Source organism: Leiobunum rupestre, chromosome 6 (assembly GCF_980474605.1).
Source record: "Leiobunum rupestre chromosome 6, qqLeiRupe1.1.hap1, whole genome shotgun sequence".
NCBI lineage: Eukaryota > Metazoa > Arthropoda > Arachnida > Opiliones > Sclerosomatidae > Leiobunum > Leiobunum rupestre.
Genome location: NC_143389.1, coordinates 12723691 through 12739223, shown reverse-complemented (window position 1 = coordinate 12739223; position 15533 = coordinate 12723691). Strand labels below are relative to the sequence as shown.

The window sequence follows — 15533 nt, the reverse complement described above, 5'->3', positions numbered from 1 at the left end:
AATTATACTTTCAATTTGAGGAGTCCATGTTTGGTTTCTACAAGGTGGAAACCTAAATATCTGACTGTTTTTACTCTTTTAATCCCAGTAATTGGTAAAGAGTTTACTTCGACCATTTTTTGCTTGTTCATGGGACCAAAAAGTATGAAATTTGATTTTTTAGCATTGATAGACATGCTTACTTTATCGAACCATTTTACACAATTTTCATATTCAGCATCTAGCTTCTTAATTACTTCATATGGGTCCGGATCTTCTGTAGCCGTTGCCGTGTCATCAGCGAATTGATATGGTTTAGTAAATTTTAAGTGCTTCAGAAAAATTATTTACATAAATGGAGAAGAGAAGTGGTCCTATTATACTTCCTTGTGGGACTCCCAGTTTAACAGGTCTGAGTTGATGTTTTCCCATTTATTGACACATACTGTGTCCGACCAGAAAGGTAGGAGTAGAACCATTTAATTGCATCCCATGAACAACCTATTTTCAACATGCTCGCCAGTAGTATCTCATGATTAACTGTATCGAAGGCTTTCTAGAGATCGATCAGTAACACACTAGTAATAAGTCCAGTATCCTTATGATATCAACTAGAGGGACTGTAAGTAACGTGGTTGAATAACCCTTACGGAAGCCAGCTTGATATGGATGAATAATGGAGTTTTTTTTCAAGATTACTTGATATTTGTTCACAGACGGATAACTCAAGTGGTTTGGATACAACTGACAGTACAGAGATTTGCCTATAATTATCTGGGTTTTTGAGTCCCCCCCTTTTTTTAGGTACAATTTTCGCAGTTTTAAAAAAATTTGTGGAAAGGAAGAAGTACTAATACATGAGTTGATTATGCTCCTAAAAATAGGAGGTGCGATACCGTCTATTCCATTCGCCTTTGATTTCTTTAATTTGTCAATATATCGTTTTGTAGTAACAATATTTATGTTTGATAACAGGGTGACCAGGGAAAGGCTTTGAAAATTTTATAGGAAAAATAGGAATTTTAGAGGCGAATTATGAGAAAATATAGAAGACTCAATGGGTGAATTATAGGAAAATATAGGAGACTAAATAGGAAAAATAATAAAGTAATTATTGCATATTGGTATACTTTGACTCAAATCACCTAGAATATTGATAATTTCCTGTACACTGCTTTCTTCCATTATTGGATCACTTAGCCAATTTACAAAGCCCATACATTTCAAGATTTTGAAAGTGGCAGTGTTTTCACCAGATGTTCTATGACACGTACCAAAAAGTTCTTCCATTTTAAAAAGACTTAAATTTTAGGAAAATAAAGGAATTTACAGGAAGGCATTAAAATTATAGTGTGGTCACCCTGCAGATAAATTTAATATTTTTAAATATGGTAATATTTTAAGTGTTTCAGTAGGTTATTTATGCTAGAGATAGTAAAAATGTCATGGGTTTGTAACAACAAGAATATATTTATTTATACTTGGGGAAAATAAGTATGTTGATATGATAGAAATTCAACACATTTGACTTTTCTCGCATCTGTAACCACCTCAGTAATGCATCCATCAAATCGGTGCAAACTGGAATCTGTTAAGTTAGAGGTATTAAAAAATCCACCCAATTGTTTAGATACATTGCTTTTTCACAACTTATATGTAATCCTTACAGGCAATGACTGGTAGACACTTTGGTAAACAAATACTTAAAAGGTGTAGATAATTTATCTTTCTACTCAATTAAAAAACTTTTACAACGAATGAATTATAATTATCTAATATGTATGATTTTGGTATTATCGAATAAAATGGAGTGGTTAAGAGTTTTTTTAAAGATGTTCTGCCAAGGCACGAGGAATATACTTTTAAGTTTTTTACTATGGACGCACCTATATATCAGCTTAAACCTGTAGGAAAAACTTTTATAAATAAGGGGGTTACAAGTGTAAACAAATAATAAACAACGATATTTGATTTCTGATGGAAAATCTGTATCAAGTAAAATGAATAGAAACATTCGGATATGCTCTTGCAAACTTTTTTCATGAAAAATTAGAATAAAATGGTATGACAGTGTACTGAACCGTCTTTTACAATGATTTTATCATATACACTACAGTTACGATAGTTAATTACAGCCGACATTATCGGCCATGAATAGCCGAATGTCTACCTTTAACTTATGATAAAATTTTATTAATGAAGCTATTATATTGTCTCTGTCATTGGCTTGACTTTATAAAATTTATTTAGTTTTTTAAAGGTAATTTCGTCTTAGATAGGAATGAAACGCTGTAGCCTTTTAACTCGGTCAGTGGTGGCAAGGAGACGGAGAAAGGTTTTCTAAGTACAGTTGTTGATATCTTTACTACATTTTTATTTATTTCGAATCTAGAAATGAAATTAGTTTCCACTTCTAAATCATCCCTCTAGAGTGCAAGGATATCATCAACATATATAACTTCCAAAGAGATATAGTGAAAATGGAATATTTTAAAGCTGTTTGCCTACTTAAATATCACATACAGCTCTTTTGATATATCTTAAAAAGTTGCTTAGGTGTATTGATATGGGGGTTTCATCCATTTCACTTCAAATAGTTTTATAGGACCCTGTATAATTAGCCATCAAGTTTTGATACACAGTAGTAGTTAGTCTGTTGTCACTTTTGTAACAACTTATGATTGTTTTATGTTATTTGAAACCCTCTTTGAGGGTGTGGCTCCTGCCACCCGTGAGCTACTGTTGAAACCGAATTTTTCCCAGTCCGCTACTCCTGTATGCTTGCTTTATTCCTTCAAGATCCCACAAGGGTGCATTTTGCTCAAAACAGTTTAATTGAAAAGACAATAATTATAGAAGTTATATTTGGCACAGACATATTTACCACCAATGCTTTCTGATGGATTGTTGTAGAACATATGATAAATCCCTACCTTTATGTGAAGATGTACTATCTAACACTACATTAGGACTAACAAGTACTAAGACTGTCCTTTAATAAGGGAGCTTTCTCAGAATAGCTGCTTAGCTTTACAAAATTTAACTTAATTAATCTATACTAATACATTTAATCTATTTACAAAAATACGTCACTAGCTATTTTTAATCTACCTAGATCCCCTTTAGCTAAGAAAGAGCAACCTGTTATAATGGTAGGCAACTATTTTACAACCAACGTTTTGCCCATCTATAATGATTTCAGGAATAGGAGTGCATGTAATATTATCTAAAAATAAATAAAACCTGCCCTCCAAACAAACTATATATATTTGTGAAGGTAAGGCGGCTTTAACTAGGTCCAGTAGACTCCACCATCCAATTTTTCTATTCTTAATTTTGTTGTATTAATAAATGACTGAACTTTATGATAGTTGCTTAGTTCCCTTCTTTAAATGCATATGAAAATTAGTTCGTCACAAGCTTGACCAGCTAGTGTTTTACAATCGAGCCACCACCACCTTATACAATTATTCGCAGGTTGATGAACTCGCATTTGTACGAGGAGAGGTTATATTTTGTTTTATCAACTTGTTTTCAATATGTATTAAAGGGCAACGCAAGTGAGCTGGCATTTGTGTGATATGTATGCCAAGTGCGAAATTTACGGTAAACTCTGCGTGGTCTCGCTAGTACCGAGTGGGGGTGTAGGGGGTTAAAAAGCACGGTGCTTTTTCTTTTTTTTTTGCCACAGAGCTTGCGTTTCCATTTAAATATCCAGTTTGATCATCAAAAAATGGTGTTTGCAGTTTTGCAGGTGCTAGTATTTTATACTCATCAATCATACATGGTAATAGGAACTGTTATAAAATTTATATCATGTTTGGTTACTACAAGAAGTGTTCAATGATTTGAGTATTATTTACAAATGTACTCTTCATGCTTTCAAGAGTTTTCAGTTTCTTGAAATCTGAAAAATAAACAGTGCTGGTTAATGGTCATAAACTGAAAACAAGAGATTAAGCTCATTTATAGTAATTACCCTGGTTAACAATATTGTAATGCTTGATTTAAAAGGATGTCTCAACAAAGGTACACAACACCAATTGAAAACATTAGTTGGGGAGATAATTCTTTGCTTTATTTGCCCAGTAGTGCACCCAGAAGGGGGAAGCCTGAATACATAGATTTTCAGCAACTCCCACTTACTGTTTGCAGTGTTGACCTACTTTTGCCTGAGAGTTTTTTGGTTCCGTGGCATCAATGGTATTTCGGAAGTAGGGCAAGTGGCTTAGCCAGGATTTTGTTTCTTGGGGGTGACTCAAATTACCAAGTGAAAAAGGGTAGTTGGGATTAGACCAGTGTGATTAGTTACCGAAAGGGTGAAAAGTAAATTAATGATATGAGTTCAGATAGTTAGCCATAGCAGGCGCTATTATATGCAGATCAGCAATAGATACAATTTGGTGACATCACTAGGCTATGTTTTTAAATTAATTTTGTATACATCCTAATTATCAATAAATGTTAGTTATAGTTAAATGGTTTAATGATTAACATAAACAAAACACAATACAAATAAGCTGATAAGTGCCAAACTCTTCTTGACGGATAGGTATGGGAAAAGGTGCTCCCAATATTCCATATTAAAGTTCTTAACGAACTAAAACCTTATTGATATCAAAACCAGCAAACGCTCATCAGCAACAGAAGCTAGAGAGAAATGCGAAATGAAATCACTACAAGCAAGATATAAGATTCATCTGCTGTTGTTCCTCCATGCAGTTAAATTTAAAAATGCTCCAAATTATATTACAGATTATTTTAAAATAGTACTCTCTAAAACTAGGCAAAATGAAATTGACTTAGTTAGTGACAAATTCTCCCTGAGGGAAAAAAGTGTAAAGTATGGAATAGTCTTCCAAATAGTGTAATTAGAATTAAAAATGGTTTTTACATCTAAAATCACTGAAATATTTTAAATTCACCAAATTACCATTGTACCGTAGTCTTTTAATTTATTTATTAAGTATTAATTAATTATTCGGACCCTATTGTTTTTTAATCGTATTTGACCCTAAAATATTTTTTAAACATTTATTTTAAAAATAAAATTATTTAATTTTCCTAATAAAGTAATTTTACTAAATATAAATTACCCATAGACACTTCAATAAAACATCCCCAAAGAAATCGCCAAGAAGTAATATTTCCGAGAACCAGGACCTGAAAGTTACTGTTTATACAGTGCTTGTTGAAATAATGGAAGCTTCACCAGTACAGTATGCAACATATGTTTCCTTTTAACCAGGTAGCTTTTTTTTTGACATATTAAGGCTTTGCAAGTACTGTTTACAGGTGAAAAGTTTCCATTATTTCAACAAGCAGTAACTTAATTGCAGGTCCTGGCTCTCTGATGTATTACTTGGCGATTTCCTTGAAATTTTTTTTATTTAAGCGCCTATTGACTGATTAAAACCAAGTACTTAAACCCAGGGGCTAACCACTACCAGATGGCCTGTACACCGAGGGCAAATATTTGGGATAATAGCCACACCTTGGCTGCGTTCAACAACTCTAAAAAAGCTCAGCGCTGAGCTCAACGGTCAGCGGTTTTTTGCTGAACGGGTTTTTTGACTTCCAGTTTTGACGTCACATTGATCATCGGAGACTCAGTGGAAACATCGGCTGAGCGAGATGGTTTTTCCGTTGCTCATCGGTATCGTGACGTCAGTCGACAAAGTTAAAGGAGGGGTAGCAGACGATATTTTGTTCGTTAAGTCAGCGAACTATAAATCGTACAACAACTTTTAGATTTTTGTGACGTAGCGTTGATTAAAAGAACTCAACTATAACTCAACGGTTTTTCTCCGTTGATAGTTGTTGAACGCAGCCCAAGATTCACCGTGAAATTTCTAGTCAGTTACCTGTCTTCTTAATGGGTTCTGAGGAGAAATCATCTGGTTTACTGATGGATCTAAGACCCACTCTGGCTCATGCAGGTTTTGGGTATGTATTGTCTTACTAGCAATCTTGGCTTCTTTGAAAGCCTTGGTGTTTATGCTAGCGTTTTTCAGGCAGAGATTGCCGCTATCTGCTTCTGTGTTGACTTTTGTCTTAAAAAGAAGCTTCATGACAAGGTTATCAAAATTTTTTCGGACAGTCAAGCGGCCCTCAAGGCTCTCAACCAGTTTCAGATCTCTTCAAAACTGGTTTATAGCTGTTTGAATCTCCTCTCGGAGCTACATGTAGGTTCTAACAATAAAGTTCAGCTCTATTTTCCTACCAACTGAATAACAACTTATTACCCCTTTAATAGTAACTTGAAATATGCTGACAACTTGAGCCTACTTAATACCAACTCAATATCAACTAATAATGTGTATACAAACTAAATACAAACTGAAATCCAACTTATTTTTTGGTAAGGGGTAAGGGGTTGCACAATGGACCACTGGATGAAGTGCGCGAATGGGCATGTCTTTAGCTATTCTCCCCTCTCATTAATAATAATAATACAGACTCTAAAGATTATGCGTAAACTCATTAGTACAGCCCTTGACTCAAACTAAATGAGAAAATTTCAAATCGAAAAATTTTGGAATTCTCAAAGGTGGAAATTTAGTTCTTGTTTTTTGTCTTAACTTCCAAACCTATAAGATTAAAACTATTTTCCAAAGATGCCTTAATGACGCGAGTTATGGGTTGGTTAAAGGGTTGCTCGGCAACCTTTAGGCTGCTGAAACAAACATTGAGAAAATTCCACATTATTTAATCTTTCAAAAATACACCAAATAACTTACTTGCAATTAGGGCAAGAATAAAACACTGTTTGCCCTTCATCGGCAGATCGAGTTTGCAGTGTTGCATAAGTCATACCATCATGGCCACATCGAGAACATTTTCTATCAACCTATGTATAAAATAATATTAGTTCATAAGCAGCGTTCGTACCCTAACCTTGAAAACCGAGGAACCAACAACTTTTTTGCCTGAGAATCAAAATCTTAACTTAGACCCTTAGGACTATTCCTGTCAACAAAACCAATCTACTAAAATAAAGTAGACTTAATCCTCACATGAGTTACTCAGTGTGCTCTAGGTTTCTCACATAATCATATTTAAATTAAAATTGGACATCATAAAGGGGCAATACTGAGCTTATTTTTGAAAGGGGGAAATTATTAAAAATCATATTTACACTATTCGCATTAAAACTAAATGAAGAAAAGGTTTGGTTGGGCAATATGGCTGAAATAGCCTATGCCTCGAGATTAGTCAAACCATCTGCATGGAACGTAGACTCTTTTGCTCAATCTCCAATCTTAACTAATTTTTAACTTAAGACCAACAAATTGGACATTTAGGGAGCATTTGGTTTCTCTTTCTTTGAATCGAGTAGTTGATATTTTTACATTAGTTCGATTATTTTCCCAATTAGTTCACCTAATTAAAGTCTCCCTTACCAAAATATAAGTGGTCTAAGAACTATTTAAGTTGGTTTTAAGTTTGTATTTGAGACAAATACCAACTAAAAACCTACTTAAAAACAACTTAATACCAACTTAAACCAACTAAAAACTTACTTAAAATGTTACTACCACTTAAAGCCAACTTAAAACTTACTTAAAATGTTACTTAATAAAGACCACTTAAAACTTAATTAAAATGTCACTTAATAAAGACCACTTAAAAACAAATTAAAAAATAATATGTAATTTTCTGACCACTAAAAACCAACTAAATACCAACTTAAAGAAAAAAGCATTTTCCCACCAACTTAAAACCAACTTAACTAGTTTACTGAAATATGCTGACCACTTAAAACCAACTTAATATCAACTTAAATGTGAATACCAACTAAAAACCAACTTATTTTTTGGTAAGGGGCTTGCATCTGGGCGCATACATTTAGCCTGGAATCACTTGAAGTCCCAAAAAGCAAGTCTTTTTACACAGAGCCCCACATTTACAGAGCCCCACTTTTACCAATCAGGTCAATTTTATTTAACAATTGTGTAAATTACTTAAAAATGATGAAAGTGGCAACTATCATTTTGACAACTCTTTCTAAATAAGATTATCTTTCCTTCTACTATAAATAATTCTTAGAGGAACAATAGTGGTAATAAAATAATTTTTTTTAAAGCAAAGAAATAAATACAACGATGTTCTCTTGTGCAAAAGTATAAAAGTTTATTTAAAAACTGCTATTTAAATGAACTTTTAAAACTTGTGCACAAGAGAATATCATTGTCTTTCCAATTTTAAAATATACTTTGCACAAGAAAAAACGCGAATTTTAATAAAAATAAAAGAGAGCTTGCCCTTAGCATAGTAAATAAATTTGTCTTGTCTTATCAAACATCTCATCAGACATACTTATTACAGCTCATTCAATTATAAACGCTTAAATGGGCAGAACATTCCCAATTATATTTCATTTTGGTCTTTTCTCATGAGACAGCTGGGCATTATTATTACATGAGGGAGATATCTATTACAAAAATTGATTAATATTCATAGGCAATTTAAAAATTTACCTACCAAACAACCAGCAGCTTCTTCATTCTTTGCTTTTTTACCAAGTTCCTTGCTGTTGAAAACGACAGATGTATGCGTTGTTATTCCATCAAATACTACAAAAGAAATAACAAGACATTTGAGAACATACAGATAATCAGTATCTTGGTGCCATGGAATGGTAAAAAATTTCTGATAAGAAATTGAGATGATTTTTAGCATTGCTCCCAATATCCACCTCGCACTCTATTATTATTATTATTAGTAGCGTTGGGTGGTTGGGTCAAGTACAACCTAGCACTTCAACCAGAGGTTCATAGTGCAGCCCCAGTCCTAGACATGGAAAAACCCAGTCTACAAAACGAAGCACAAGATTTGCTTTGCCGAGATATTGGAAAGATCACTCATTTCCAGCCCTGATAATTCTTCTTAAGACCGAAGCCTACACAAAAGCAAATGGCAGAAATCTCTGCCTGAAAAACTGTAGCAAAAAATCAGACTCAAAAAACCCAAACTACCTCACGCTCTAACAGTTAAATGAAACTTCTAACAGTAAGCTCCTTCCCCATAAAAAAAATTAAATCAGCAGTTTAAACAAATAAAAAACAACAATATTCGATTTGTGGTGGAAAATATGTATCAAATAAAATGGAAAGAAACATTCGGATATGCTCTTGCAAATTTTTGTTTTCATTTAAAATTTTAATAAAATGATATGAGTGTTCTGAACCGTCTTTTACAATGATTTTATCAAATACTCTACTGTTATGATAGATAACTTTGTTAATATCAGCCACGAATAGCCGATATATCGGCCGTACCCATATCGATGCATCACTATTTATTTTCAAATACCATACCAAATGGTAATGTACCATTACCTTTAGAGTATATTGTATGAAAAAAGTATATCCCGATCTCCGACGTAGATTTTGGTCTAGTCAAGGTTATGTTGTTAGTGAAATTAAAAGCATGATAAAATTAATTTTTTTATTTTACTTTAAAACAGAATGATGTAAATGCATTTTAGTAACATTCTGGGATAGACAAAAATAAAGCCTTGATAAAAATATATTTATCTATACATGACTATTCATTGCCTAAAAGTTCTCAAAAACTTCAATGAGTTCATTAACACTTTTATCACCTTTCTTTGTTTCTATAACATTATTTAGTATATCTTCGTTTAACAATTTTAGAGGTGAGATTTTTCTTTCAATTAAATCATCAAAATTGAGTTGTCTAAAAAATGGTTCAAATTTCAAATTATGTAGATTTTGAAGTCGTTTTTGAGGTCTTTTACAAAGCAGTTTGCGAACAACTAATTTTGCATTATCACTTCCAGTATATGACTCTGGCAATTGGAATGAAGTATTAGTGACTAAAGATCGCATTTCCTCATGATCTTTCACTCCATCAACAGGATAAGCTCCGATTAATAAAACATACATTAAAATTCCTAAGGACCACCAATCTACTGCGTGGGTATAAGGCTCCATATTGAGTATTTCAGGTGCCATATATTGTAAAGTTCCACAAATTGTTTGCGCTTTACATCCATAGCTAACCCATTTTGATAAACCAAAATCGATTAACTGAACATGACCTTCAGAATCTAACAGAATATTTTCCAACTTTAAATCCCTGTACATAACACCAGCATTATGTAGGAAATCTACAGCTAGACCCAATTCCGCTATGTAAACTCTAACTAGATTTTCCGAGAAACAACCATGTTTTTGCCATAAATGAAGTAACTCGCCATAAGCAACATAATCGGTAAGTACATATAAATGTTTACGATTTTGCCAACAAAATTCACATTTTGAAATAAATGTATGGTGACCAAGAATTGATTGTATCGTTACTTCATCCTTACATTGTTGGATAGCATTTTCTTTAACAACTTGTGACTTTTTTAACACTTTCATAGCGTAAAAAGCACCAGTATCTTTATTCTTAACTTTTAACACAGATCCAAAAGCACCATGAGCTATATCATCTAAAATTTGAAATTGGGACTCATAGAACCTAGATTTAATAGGAAACTCTGGGAGAAATATTGAATCCACTAGAGGAGTTGGCCAATTAGTTTTGGAAGATTCTAAATAAAGCTCTCTACCAATTGGAGCAATGGATTTTAATTGTTTATTTCTTCTTGATCTTCTTGAAAAGGGTCGTTGCACACTTGCAATTGAAAATCCACTGTAACTACTTGATAAACTGAGTTGCGTTTGTGTGGAATGCCATCTTTTCGCCAAAGTTGGTGGTGTATTACTTGAAGATGATGGGGAGTTTCCCATAAACAATAATTTACATTTAAATTTGTTACCTAGGAACCTTACAACTAGACTTTTGAAAACCTAATGTGCTAATTACGAAAACATCGAATCATTTGTGGTTCATAACATTCACAAGAAAACGTGTTGTAATAAACACGTACATTGTTCTATATTCTACACACTACCTGAAATTACTGTGTAATCTCGTAAGCAGACGACGCTAGGTAGATAATTTCCTCGATAGAGCGGAACTACGACAAAAACATTTTGAATAGATTATACTAAGTTGAAATAATGAAATGTAATAACTTAAAAGAAACAAATTTTTAAAATTATAAAGCGAGATTTATTAAAACCAGAATAATTATCACAACTTGATTCTAATAACAGAATACTTAACGAGTACATAAATCTTATATTTTAGCAATATATTTCGTGAGTTTGGTTGCACCACAAAATAATTTCCGAGATGATGCTTGCTCTATAGTCAATTTTAGTCATTACCCCCGTAATTGACCCGATACATTTTAATTTTAATATAACTATATTTCTTACCAGAAACGTCAGTGTTGTACTTGCAGACCTTACAAACAACAGTGTTTGATAACCCTGGAAGTGGTAATATGGCACCACAAGCCGGACAAAATTCAACATCAGACGAAAATTCCACTTCCATTTTCACGCTAAAAATTAGATGTTTTTTTTAATTAGTATAAAAGGTGTTGTGGTTACTATGGCTTTAGCTCCAATGGTGATCAGATTTACAGACGTTTTTTTCTATGGTATTTTTATGAATATGGCCAATCTTGACCGCTGGACCACATAAATCTCGATGAAGTAAAAACTAATAACGAAATAACGCAATTATTGCTTCGACTGATAGGTCTAACAGATTCTGAAGTAAAATAGAGTTTAAAGAAATTAATGAAATAATAGGGCACGACGTGCGATATGTTCAAAATGTGTCCTCAGTAAGCCAAAGACACTAGAAAGCACCAAAAAACTGTTAAATCAAAGTGGAGCATAATGCAACCTGCTTATTCCGGGATTTCAAATTTTGACATCGTATCTTTATGATTTATTAAGCAAACTTGGCCATGTTTTGTTTGTTCTGGTCCCGCTTTGGCGTGTAATTTATTGTTGTGCAGGTCGCTGCGTGATCTTTGTATACCTTCGCACTTTGGTTGTATGTGCGTCCTTTATTTGCTTTCTTGGGTGGTGCATTTATTAATTTTGTTATTTTGCATTAATATACAGGGTCTTTTTTTTTGCTCGGAAAAGTGTTTTTTTTCAAAAACTATTTATAGTACCGATTTCAAATTTGGAAGGTCAATTCTCTATACCGGGGGACATCAGTTTGAGAAATTTGAGCGTTTTCGGTAATGTTTTTCACCAATTTTGAAAAATTATTTTTCGACCACTAGGTGCGAGATAAAAAATTTCTATTATAAAGTTGTAGGCCGTCATCGAAAACCCTTAAAAATTGTTCACTCGACGAAAAACAATTTATTTATCAGTGAAAATTCGAGCTTGAAAAATTTACAAGTTGGTGAAGCCAAATTACGATTGTTTGAAACGATAATTGAAACCGAATTACCTAATCCAGTTGAAACTTTGGTTAAAAAAACGACCGGATTTAAAAAACACGAGGCTATAGGTCAATCCTAAACATGCATTGGGTATTTAAAGGAAAACTTTGGGAGATTATTATCAGTGTTTGATAATATTTCGAACAATGCCTCGTTATTCAGTAGCTGAGCGTACCGAGATAGTTGCCATTTACTATGGAGAAGCAGCGCAAAACCTTAGAAGAGTGACTGAAATCTTCGCAGAAAGACATCCAAATGGAGCACCATCTGTAAATACAGTAAGACGAGCAATTCACGATTTCAATCAATTTGGTCACTTGCAACCTAGGTTTCGCGGATTGGGTCAACCGGATTTAGACTTCGAGAACAATGTACTCGCGTACTTTGTGGCATATCCTCGTCACAGTTGCGCTAACGCCGCTGCTGATTTGGGTTGTTCTGCAAATCGTGTGTGGAAAATTCTTCGTAAGAATCGCTATCACCCATACAGAGCTACGCTCCACCAAGGACTAATTGACGGAGACCATCAAAGACGTTATGAATTTAGCAACTGGTTACTAAATGCTGTCCAAGAAGATAGACAATTTTTGCGCCATGTTTTGTTCTCCGACGAAGCGTCATTTTCTAGAGATGGGCCCTTTAATCATCAAAACAGCCATCTTTGGTCTGACATCAACCCACATTGGGGTTTTGAATATCATCACCTGGTTCAATTTGAACGGGTCAATGTTTGGGTTGGACTTGTTGGAAACCGTTTGATTGGTCCCTTTTTCCTGCCGACGAACCTCAACGGCCAAAGGTATTTACATTTTCTACAGAACGAACTGAGTGACGCAATCGACGACCTTCCATTGGCTGAAAGACGTCAGTTGTGGTTTCAGCAAGATGGCGCCCCTCCGCATTTTTCCCGGCAAGTAACTGAGCACCTCAACAACGAGTTTCCTGAAAGGTGGATAGGGAGAAATGGTCCAGTGCATTGGCCAGCAAGGTCACCTGACCTAACACCGCTGGATTATTTTCTCTGGGGATTCGTTAAAGCAAAGGTATACGCCACGCCCATTGAAACTAGGGAGGAACTCATTAGACGAATAATCAGTGCTTGCCGAGACGTCACACCAGAAATGGTAGAGAAAGCGTTTGAGAACTTAATTGTCCGCGCACAAACCTGTGTTGCAGCCAATGGTGATATTATTGAAAATGTTTTGTAAAAATTTATGTGAATAAAATATCTGCATTTAAAAACCAAACGTGTACATTTTTTCAAGTGTGAAAACTCTACTACGTTTGTATTAGACTTGTTCCCTTTTCAATTATCGTTTCAAACAATCGTAATTTGGCTTCACCAACTTGTAAATTTTTCAAGCTCGAATTTTCACTGATAAATAAGTTGTTTTTCGTCGAGTGAACAATTTTTAAGGGTTTTCGATGACGGCCTACAACTTTATAATAGAAATTTTTTATCTCGCACCTAGTGGTCGAAAAATAATTTTTCAAAATTGGTGAAAAACATTACCGAAAACGCTCAAATTTCTCAAACTGATGTCCCCCGGTATAGAGAATTGACCTTCCAAATTTGAAATCGGTACTATAAATAGTTTTTGAAAAAAAACACTTTTCCGAGCAAAAAAAAAGACCCTGTATATTTCAATTTTGGTTTTAACACTTGTTGTTTATTTTTTAACCTATTTGGTTTTATTTTTTGGTGTATGGTGTTTAAGGATTTTAGCTGACACCACTAGTTTACTATCTAATTTTTTACCATTCCTTTAGCGAGAAGCCCAGTAGTGGTTATGGTTCAAATAATTTAGTGACCATGGTTCCAATTTTCTTTTCCATGACAACCTATTTGTTTGTGAATTTCAATGAGGACCAAATTTCAATATTTTCTACCGGCAAATTTTTTCTCCATTATGTCCGTAGCCTGGTCACACCTAGGAGGATTCAGTTACCTGGAGAAGAAATTTGCATTCCCCCAACCAATACCTCGCGGTTCGTCTACGGCTGTCGCTGTGGGAGTTAAACACTTGGACATAACGTTTTTAGCGCCACCTAACAAGCTTCAGAGTAGCCTAGGAATTACCAAAACATTCGTGAGCTAGACAGTTCACTAGATGGCTCCGTTGTAGTTTTATGTCCAAAGGTTCGAGGCTTTAAGCAGCCTCTCCCGTGACCCCCGAATTCTTCTCCAGGTACACTTGAATCCTCCTAGGTCACACTACACCATGGACTTCTTCTCCTCGAATAGACCTTAAAACCCTGTTTAAATCAGTTTTGAATGACAGTTTTCACCAATCAAATTGAAAGAAAAGATGGTGTCATTTAGTGTGTGTATGTGCGTGTATGTCTGTCTGTTCGCTGCAGAAATGCGTTCGCCTTCCAGGGCAAAGTGCAATAACCACGTTCGCAGTTTTAGAGATTTGGTAAAACCTTTGTTAAAACGCCTTTATTTCCAAAACCAAGCATTTTTTATGGTTTCCGTACATAGTTATGTTGTTACGTGATTTTGGAAATACGGGCCACCCGTTTCGTATCCATTACTTTGTATCAGTGTAGAGCACCGCTCCTCTCCTTGTGAGCGGATTTGCTATTATGAGAGGACTATATTTTCTGACCACATATCGCATTAACAAATCTGTATCCCTCCGAATACCTCTATTTCGAAAACGAGATTTTTCACGATTTTGGTCGAGTTAGAGGCTTTTCTTGTTATTGGCTTCTGATTATATCTAATATAGAATCTGGTCACACCTGCATGGCTAACCCTTTTTTCAGTACAAGTCTTCCAGTCACTCGTTAATCGTTACACTTTGAAAAATATTATATAGCACAATAATATTTACTTATACTGCATGATAATTATCCGATTCAAAATATCTTCAAAGTTATCCGATTAAAAAATCATGATAGTTATCCGATTGAAAATATCATGATAATTATCCGATTCAAAATATCTCGATAGTTACCCGATTGAAAAAATCATGATAATTATACGATTGAAAAATCTTGATAATTATCCGATTAAAAATATCTCGATAATTATCCGATTGAAAAAATCTTGATAATTATCCGATTGAAAAAATCTTGATAATTATCCGATTGAAAAAATCTTGATAATTATTCGATTGAAAATCATGATAATTATCCGATTCAAAATATATCGATATTTATCCGATTGAAAAAATCTTGATAATTATCCGATTGGAAATCATGATAATTATCCGAT

The 15533-nt window shown here is 34.1% G+C and overlaps 2 protein-coding genes across 2 annotated transcripts; both read right to left on the bottom strand.

The window, feature by feature from the left end:
• Window positions 1–3750: 3750 nt before the first annotated feature.
• Polr1H (RNA polymerase I subunit RpI12) lies at window positions 3751–11421 on the bottom strand. Its single transcript, XM_090178773.1, has 4 exons — window positions 11277–11421; window positions 8464–8555; window positions 6720–6829; window positions 3751–3886 (listed from the first exon to the last, which is right to left on the bottom strand). The coding sequence occupies exons 1-4, from the start codon at window positions 11395–11397 to the stop codon at window positions 3862–3864; spliced, it is 348 nt and encodes a 115-aa protein (XP_090034899.1). The 5' UTR covers window positions 11398–11421; the 3' UTR covers window positions 3751–3861.
• Window positions 9535–10899, bottom strand: S6KL (ribosomal protein S6 kinase like). The gene has a single exon (XM_090178772.1). The coding sequence runs from the start codon at window positions 10740–10742 to the stop codon at window positions 9540–9542; it is 1203 nt and encodes a 400-aa protein (XP_090034898.1). The 5' UTR covers window positions 10743–10899; the 3' UTR covers window positions 9535–9539.
• Window positions 11422–15533: the final 4112 nt, after the last annotated feature.